We start from the raw sequence: 10,000 nt of genomic DNA on the forward strand, positions 1-10,000 counted from the left end.
GAAGCACGCTATTGAGCTGTGAAATTGTCAACAGATATAGATATGCCGCCTCTTATGCCTGATGAGGATAAAAACTTTGGTGGATCTTTAGTTTTAGATTTTGGAAGGTGATGACGTCACGTGAAAACGATCTATAGAATATAAAAAGTTACGATCAGCGACAAACATTTTGGGAGATTTTTGCTACGTTCAAGTAAATTGCAAAATCGAAAGTGACATGGCCGGAATTCAGCGGGCGCCGTGATTAAGTTACCGCGGCATGTTTACTCGCCAAACAGTGAAGCATCTGTGTCAAATGATGGCAAGATACCGGGTTTTTCTGTCAAGTGTTATAAAGTTTGACAATGAAATGAGCCAAGTCAAAACAAAGATCACAATCGCCCAACTCTTGTTTATGCAAAGTCAAAATTTACTCTCCAAGACGCGTACGACGTTATTTATCACCAGGTAATTCCATCATTTTGGAAATAGCAGCTACTTTATTATTCATCTGCGTCACAAGTTTTCACTGATTTTGGGCCTCATTTTGTTGAAACTCAAGCACGCTTCCAACAGGCCTGTGAACCCTTCCTGCTTACAGAGCAATACTAATACTCCCATATCACATTTGAACCTTAAAGTGCTACTGTGACGAAATTTGCATCTTCCCTATCTAAGCCATTTTGGCACATAAACACGTAGTCTGTGCGAGAAGAAGAATGCTGTTTACCATTTTCAAATATCTCTTTTTGTTCTGGAGATATTCAAGTTTTCTTAATATGCAAATTAGCCAAGTGATGACGTCATAAACCCAACCAAATTTTGATTAAGTATGATGGAGAAAGATATCTCAGCCAATTTGTATCAGAAGTGCTTGGTTCCGGGCACTAAGATTCTAGTAGATGTGTTCCACAATATGAGCATACCATTTTTGTTACCATGGAAACATACTGGGTTCCAGACCTCCCTGACATTAAGAGCTTTGCAGACCACCTTTGGCGTTCTGTTTTGATATTTGCAAATGGTGCCTCATATGCATGATCCTGCCGGCATATAAAGATGTTAGGTCATGTTTGTGGCCTTAGTAAATGTATTTCTAGCCTGAGATCACCAAAATATTGAAATCAGGTTGGAGGGGACTGGAAAAGAGTGAGTTGCCATGGGAACCAATTTCTTCACAGTCATAGGTGTGTTGCCTTCAGAACTATTAGCTCACCAAGTTTCAATGGTCTCTGTTGCAAATTGACCGAGATAGCTCTATTTATATTCTTGATGTTCTATTGGGTTGGGTGAATGACGTCATCAGCCTTCTCATTTGCATATTTAACACATTTTTCAAACTTAAATATCTCCGGAACCAATGCAGATATTTCCAAACGGTAAACAGCATTTTTAATGTTTTATGGTATTCTATGTGATAAACCAAAAAACTCAAGGGATAAAAATTTGATCACAGTAGCACTTTAAGCTCGAAAATTCAATACACAACATGATATTATAATTCACAAAGGCAGAAAATACCACAGAATCCTTTTCCAGCGAAAATTTTATTGAAACAAACAACATATTTGCTCTTAGAGGCGAAAACCTCTTCCTATTTGATTGCGTGCGTGAAGACAAGAAACTCAATTGTGTCAAATTACCATGTACTTCAGGTAAATACTGCTCACTTTGATTTCGTCTCGACGGGCGATAGATTGTTGTCGAAGTCCAGTACTCGTCGCTTTTGAGATTCATGCCTAGTTTATCCAACTGACTTTCCATTATTGAGCTCCATAAGGGTATATTTTGTTGAAGGATCCACTAAAACGCCATTCGCGTTGCATGACTTTCGACGCCATTGCAGACTAAGTTGATGATTCTACTGTGTCCACCAGAGAAATCTACGCAGTTCCACTACCCTCTCGATCCTAAGAAAATACGAGCAGAAGGCTCTATACACAAAGACACCACTTACCAGGGGAGTGACAGGCAAGACTTTTACCGACACGGAAAAAAAAAAAAAAAAAAAAAAAGAAAACAAACAAACTAAACGAAGACCTCGACTGGGTTTGCCTTATAAGGCAACCCAGTAATAACTATTCACCTCAGTGTCGGTGGCCAGTAAATACTCACCACTAGCCACCTCGATCCACTTCGGTGAATAGTTGTTAATTATTATTCAACACATTGTGACAATGTCCAAATGTGGTCATAGCGTGCTCAATGTTCCTCGTGCGTACTGAGGGTATATCCTGCAATATACGTAATTTTGTGTGTCCCGGAGAAAAATGGTAGTTTTTCCAATAACCGTAGAAAATTGTGCTTTGTTATCGGTGTGTTGAATGATAAAACAATATTATTATCCTGTTCAATCTTGCGTAACGTCGCTATGTTTTAGCCAACTCGGCCTACGGCGTCGTCGCGCAATTTCGCAGGGTAATTGTTAAATACTAGTGGGGGGGGGGGGGGGGGGGGGACCCAACACCCTTACCCGGACCCTCACATGAATCGATGGTACTGATGACGTACTTCTCTCCAAAAAAAGTTCTTTAAATCACCCTCTCGGAATCTTATTAAATAATTTTTGGCTCATATACCTTGAAATTAGCATGGGTCAAAGTTCTGTGATTTCTCTGGCGACCTTTCCAACATAGACAATGTGGCCAGCTTGTCCATGAAGTTTTGTTTCATACCCTTTATATCATCATCTTCTGGTCAAGATTGCTTGGGGATAGTGTTGCTTCAAGTGTCATTGATTGACTATTGATGTACACGTACTGGTAAACCATTCAACTGAACTCGTTTTAAGCTCTCCTAGAGATTTCCCCTCAAGTCAAATTGCCATTCAAATATTTGTTCATGACCAATATGTGTAATTGAAGCTCCTACACATACACCCAGGCGCGGATCCAGGATTTTGAAATGGGGGGTGAATTTTTGTAATAATGTAATAGAACCAAAACCTGGTTGAGGTGTTTGAAGGATAAGAAAAAAAAAAGAAAGAAGGGGGGCTCAGAAAAAGGGTGGTGAAAATTCACCCATTTCACCTCCCCTGGATCCGCGCCTGACACCTGAATGCATGGGTGATGAAAGTTTGGAATCTGTGTCCTCCCATAAATATCTGGTGGTCTTGTGCACTGATAGTCTATGTTGGGGAGAACATTGCAATAGCCTGATCATTGCCATATGCGCACAGCCACTTTTAATTACACTTGAAGTTGTTGACTCCAAAGTAGTTCAGTTAAGAAGTGAGCCTATAGAGGGCATTACTAAACCATGAAACACCAAAACACCAAGTGTGACCACACCACACATTGAATACTAACCAACAAAGGTTGGATTTGAGATTAAATATCGTTTAAGGTTTAATTTATTGCTCCTAATAGACCATTTTACAGTTGTGTGCTTAGTTACCTGGCCTTTAGATGAAAGTGAGGCTGTTGTTGACCTTGTTATTATAAAGACCTCCCTCCTTTTCTTATGTTAATGTTTTTGTGTAAGAATTCACATGAGAAAAGCAGTGAGGTCTGTATTATAACAAGGTCAACACCAGCCTCACGTTCATTTAAAGGCCAGGTAACTAAGCACACAACTGTAAAGAGGCTATTTACCAACTGAAGATTAAGATTAAGATTCAGGTGAAGGCTGACATTAGGAGCAAAATTAGGCCTAAAATGATATTTAATCTCAAATCCAACATTTGTCAGTTAGTAGTCAATGTATGGTGGAGTCATACATGGCGTTTTGGTGCTTCGTTTCAGTGCGTAATGTCCGCCTATCAATGCTTAGCAAGAATGTAACCAGAATGACCTCATTGAGCTGCAGCCTTTATATTAGCAGTTCAGCATCTGATTGCAAGAAAGGGTGACTAACAAGCCAGATATTATTATCATTATTTTTTATTTTATTATTATTATTTTAATTATTACTACTACTATTATTATTATTATTATTATTATTATTATTATTATTATTGTAGGTTTCAGTTCCCGATCGATACATGAAGCTTTCGTTGTTATCGCAGACTAGAGATTGTTCGGGCGCAGTTTTCGCCATGTGCTTTTGTGAATATTTTGTTTTTGTTCCCGCCATCGTGGAGGACAGAATAATAACTTCGAATCGTTCAGATACGCAGAGATTCGATGTTTGTAAGATGTTTTTGCGGATTAAATGTTTGTCTGGATGAATACGAGTTATTTGCTCGGCCAAGAGTAGCTGGCCACTACAATTATTATTATTATTATTATTATTATAATTATTATTATTAATGTTCAGTTCATGAGACCGTGTTTCTTCTCCAGGGGCCGAGTCCAAACCTTGGACCTGGGGCACTTGGGAGTTTTAATTGTCACTTGATGGATAGGACCTTCTGTAGATTGTGTGCCATTCCCATCAATGCTGTCTTCTGAATTTCCCAGAGGTTAAGGTTAATGTTTCCTGGAATTTCCCTCATAAGCTTTCTTAACCACCCCTAACTCACCTACAACCACTGGGATCTGGTAATTTCAATTTACAGATCTTTATACTTGGAAAGCTTTTTGGGCACCTTGGTGGAGGTATTTTTATCAGAAGGTATAGCCACATCAATGAAAGTGCATTTCTTACCCCGATTATTCTTGATGACAACGTCAGGGTGGTTTGTGGTAATCTCTCTACCCATATGAATAGTCATGTCATAAAGAATGGTGATATCATTATTTTCTTCCACCATTTTTGGTTCGTGTTTGTGTCACTTGTCTACTGTGTGCGCATGGTATTCTTTGCAGATCTTCGAAAGTACGCAGGTTGCCACATTGTTGTGCCGGTGTATGTATATGTATGTATTATTATTATGCTTTGGCAGCCTGGAACCCTTAGATGCATAAAGATGTCAAAAGCCTTGAACAGGTCCAGAAAAATGCTTCAAGATTCTCAAGATTTAAAGTCCCAGGGGACTATAGGTGCAGCACCCATTTTTTCACTTGGCTGGGGCACCTTGTGGAACATATGGTAGGGACCGTCTTTTAAATCAAGCTATTGCATGTTTCAAAGTTTCATCATGGCCCTATGAACCATCTATGCCATCTGAATTTGTTACAAATCCTACAAGAAATAGGAATCATAATTTAGCTTACCACCAATATTATTGCAAATTTTTTGTCAGCTACTTCTTTTTCCTTACAGCTATACAGATCTGGAATTTATTACCAGCTGAGGCTGTGCAAGAGTAACTATTACTGACTTTTAAAGCTTTCTTCCGCTAAGGCCATTATTTTAGGACATACGTAATGGTCCCATTACATCTCAAGAGGATGTAGTTTCGTTTGAATTTCTATTTTATTAATTTCATTTATAATATGACTGATTGTGGCAACTGCTGTAATTTTTGGTGTCCTCCTGGTATATTAGCTGTATGTGTGCTACCTTAGGAGTGTATTTAACTAAGATTTTTCCATCTTTGGTCAATTTCAGATCATAAATATTAACAAGACGTTTTTATGTCATTCAATTTATTCAAGGAATATTTATCATGCTTCTTTTTTTAAGCATCCAGTAACAAACGAAAGTTGGCCCCCACTATTATTTCATGCAGCATAAAAACACTTGAGACACCCGAAACAAAGTTCATATTACATTTTTCCCGACCACTTTCTGAACACCTGGCCCGGGTTGTTCAAAAGATAGATAGCGCTATCCATCAGATAAACCACTATCCAGTGGATAAACACTTCTAGCAAAATCGATAGTGATTTATCCAGTATATAGCGCTATCCACCCCAGGGTCCTGAAGACTAAGATAAGTTTCAACCCACAATACAATACAATACAATACAATATTCTTTATTTTGAGAGGGTAATACATGATTAACCCAGTAATGAGTTTTCTAACACATGGCCCTCTGTATATACCACAGAAGACAGACCACAACACCGGGAACTACATGCCCCCTACTCTTTGCGACAAGTGTGCGGGTTCTTTTACGTCCCACAGGATTATGAACATTGAAGGATTGTGAGACGGGACCTCCGGCTTATCGTCCTTATCCGAGAAGACTAGAGAGTCTAACCATTTGCAGATGTAATTACCAAGGCAGCACTTTCTCCTCAATTATTTAAAGACCCTGAGTGTTGGTCCGGCCGGAGTTGAACTCACGACCTCCTGCGTGACAGCCCGGTGCTCAACCAACTGAATATAAATCCTTTGATAAGCACTGCTTTAACAAAAACTTGCCTGGGATATCTTTTCCACGCAAAAATGGATTATTCTTTGAAATAGACTACACGCAAATTTTGTGCATCTTATTAAATGGCATGCTATGGGGACCAGGGTTTTACATCACTGTCTTTCCCTGCGTTTCCTCAGGCAATGGCATTCTTCCGCTACAGGTATGTGTACCTAGAAGAATACCCTAATACACTGCACATCTTAATAGCGTCATTTCCCTCAAGTTTTGACAGTGCTCATTTCCATTCAATACATAAATCATAAATTTCCAGAGAATGGAAAGCCAAGACACAATCAAAACCTTTGTAATAAGGGTAGGGAAGAGGATAGGTAGGTTATATATAATGTAACAAAATTGTAATATTAATATTAATATTAATATTATTAATATTATTATTATTATTATTATTGTTATCCTTGAGATTATTGTCCACTCATAACAAATTTAATTGCAATAGCTTCTCCTTAATTACCTTCTTTTGCAAGAGATACATGAAAAAACCAAAACCTCATTTTGCCTACAATTGTGGACAAAATTTCCTTGGAACAGGAGTCACACAAAAGTTGCAAAATTATCAATGATTTGAACACAATTACTTCCAGAATTGCTTCCACATTTTAAACCCCGAGTGCTGTTTCCCCCAACCCCACCTAATACAATGTTGAAAGTCTGAAAAACTACTAGTATGGGTGCATGCAAAACTTGTAATATTAATAATAAATCAATGATTTTCACAATTACTTCCAAAAGCATTCACTGTGACACATTTAACTTGAGTGCTGCTTCCCCCTCCTCCACTCAATACAATGTTGAAAGTCTGAAAAACAAAGCTAAGGGTGCATGCTTACAACATTGTTGGTGGGGTGGAGGGAGGGAATGGGAAAGGACAGCTTGAATCTTGTGCGACTTTGTGTATCAGGTTTGTGAAAGGAGTCACAGGTGCAAATGTGTCCCAAGAATTTTGTCCACGATTGTAGTTTTCTCCTAGAGATTGAAGGCCAGCCATTACACAGACAAAGTTAACATTGAACTGCCAGTCATTTAATTTTCACAAAGATCATGAGAATGGCTAAGGAATGGGCACTGCCCAAGATAATATTATTACAGTCTGAACCCAAGGATGATCGTGAATTACCAGTATTACCGAATGAGACTGAGTATGAATTCTCTAGACCTCAAGTGGAGGTGCAAAAGGCAGAAACATATTTTAAACAGAGATATGCAGGATTTTTTATACTAAAGCCATTACAACAGTTACTATTGTTTTATTATGAATTACCAGTAATTCAAAATAAAATTATTTTCAGAGCTCTTGAAAGTGACTTTTGTTGCACTCTCAAGTGGTTCAAACCTTCACTGCTACAATGTGGCAACATGTGACATCAATAATTTTGAATAAGGTCAGACAGAAACATTCTGAGTGAATGAACAATAATAATAACAACAATAATAATTATTGTTTTAATATAATATTATAACAATTATTATTGTTAACCTTGGAAATTAAACTGAAAGAGATACTTGGTCCCCATTCTTCAACTATCATGCTAATGGTGACTGGACATACTGCCTGTAGACAAGTTCACCAGACTCGAGGCTATTAGATTCTTACAATAAAAATCTATGCAAACAAACTAGCTACCTCCACAACTGAACAACAGCAAAAGGCCTGGCATTCTAGCTGACTGATGAAGTTTTGGATAACACTATCTAAATTTAAAAGTATATGATTTCCCTCAGAGAACGAATGTCTTCTAAAGTCAGTGGAAAACCTGGAGGAAGGATGCCTGCCACAAACAGATGTAATCTCAGTAAGGTGGAGGGGTATATTTGTCTGTGTTATCTTCAGGGACACTTTCAGTAGGGGGATCAGAGGAGAATGGCTGGGACTGATAAGGATCTCCTTGGCTTTGTGAAGTTGGAAATGATGCATAAGGGGAAGAGTAGGTGTCACCAGAAAGATTATCTCCAGAATACTCAAACTCTGTCAGCAGTTGACGGTACCTGGTAAAAGCCATGACACTCAATCCACCCTGAAAATACACAGCAAACAAAAAAACATAAAAACATCACATAATTACACTGTTTGCAACATGAATGCTTTTCTGCAATTAAAAGAAAGATACGACTGTCACAAAAAATTACTGTTACTGTGTAATAATTTTGTTGGGTACAATAAATCAGAATGTACAATTTTAATAAAAGCCTAAAATTATAGTGACATTATGGGAAAGGAACCAGCAGTACCTGGGGGAAAACCTTTCGAGGCAAACTAGATCTCAAACTCACAAGATGGTGTCACAGAGTCAAAGAATCAAGCCCAGGGCACACTGGGAGAAGGCCACTGTGCAAACCCTGCTCCACATTTACTGTAAATTGGATTTCATCATTGTACTGCTTCAAATAAAGTGATGTCACTAACAAAATTCCAAAAAATAATTCTAAAAAAATTTAATTCTGCCATAAACCAACAATATTTTGTTATTTTCAACTTCGACTTAACTGAGCATGGAGTGGTGCTTGTTGAGGGGAAATCTTCTCAGATACAAATTACATGTATTTTAGCCGCATTGTCGTCTATGTCAAGGTTGTTATAGTTGAACTGTGTGAATATTAAACTGTCCTACATGTAATAAAGGTTGTTAATATGTTTTGAAATTGTATCATTGTATCGAGAATAACCTTCTGAGATAAAAAGGCAACAAGATTTTTATCCCTATCTCATGTATTTACTAACTGCGCAAAATTTACTTCATCCAGTCCACATTCAGCATTTTATACTGGTCTTGCAAACAAAAGAATGAGTAGGCCCTTTTATTTGCAAAACCTCTGTGTCATGACATAACTGTCTCTTAATTGGTGTATCAACAAGTAAACATAAACTTACCCAAGAAATAATGGAGAAAAATGAGAATGCAACAGCAGCTTGACAGTTGTTAACCTGCGATGTGGAAAATGGGCCTTTGTCTTGCCTTCTCCACATATCCGCAAGATAGCAAAAACCGACAAACCACAGGAAACACCACAAAGTAGAGAATCCTAAATCAGCCAAGACAATGTACTTTCTGGTTTCTGGGTTGTTGATGGTGTTACATGACACTTGCACCTCAATGGCTATGAATGCAATGCAGCCCAGAAATGCAATCACGCCAATACCGATCCCATAACTACACGCACCAGCATGGTTATTAAATAGGCACTTATCAGTATTTCCAAGATCATAACCCCCAGCTGAAATGCAGCCAAACACAACAATTGCAAAGATCTAAAAGAAGGACAGATAGTGTAATGTTAAAAGTGACAGTGCATTTTTTAAAATTCTTAAAATTGCTTCAAGCATACAGTCATATAAAGCACCAAAGAAACACAAAATGCAATTAGTGTAATGCAACATCATGTTTCAAAGTTAAAGAAGGAAAAAAAAAGTTAAAACAAAAAGGATTCTGTGGTCCCATCTGGAAAAGACGAAGGTTGTAACTTAACATTTCTCCCAAGAAATCACTAAGTAAAAGGTATTTTATATAAAGGGGTTTAGTTTCTAAAGAAAGTGTGGTGCTGTATCAATGGGGAAGTGAAACACACAAATGGATTGAAACTGCATTAATAATTATGACCTAAACTGACCACCGTAAAGAAATTAGGAAAGAAAGCTAACGTTTTGAGCGTTTTGCAGTCTTTGTCAGAGCAAACTGACAATTTGCTAATGGGCAAAATGCCACCTTTCGAAGTTTCTTTACAGTGGTTAATTTACCATGATATCGACTCAGTTGGTATTTGCAAGGGGGTGGGCAAATTTTACAAAATATGAAAAATGTCAAATACTGGTCAACCTT

At 37.9% G+C, this 10,000-nt stretch overlaps 1 protein-coding gene across 1 annotated transcript in view; it reads right to left on the reverse strand.

The window, feature by feature from the left end:
• Positions 1 to 7,186: 7,186 nt before the first annotated feature.
• Positions 7,187 to 10,000, reverse strand: part of LOC138060129 (synaptogyrin-2-like) — a 3,544-nt gene continuing 730 nt past the window's right edge. Inside the window, exons 2-3 of the mRNA XM_068905845.1 lie at positions 9,055 to 9,432; positions 7,187 to 8,200 (exon numbers count right to left, since the gene is read on the reverse strand). Of these exons, the coding sequence (XP_068761946.1) occupies positions 7,976 to 8,200; positions 9,055 to 9,432 (603 nt within the window). The 3' untranslated portion in view covers positions 7,187 to 7,975. The remainder of the gene's footprint in view (positions 8,201 to 9,054; positions 9,433 to 10,000) is intronic.

Source organism: Montipora capricornis, chromosome 8, assembly GCF_036669925.1.
Source record: "Montipora capricornis isolate CH-2021 chromosome 8, ASM3666992v2, whole genome shotgun sequence".
Classification (NCBI taxonomy): Eukaryota; Metazoa; Cnidaria; class Anthozoa; order Scleractinia; family Acroporidae; genus Montipora; species Montipora capricornis.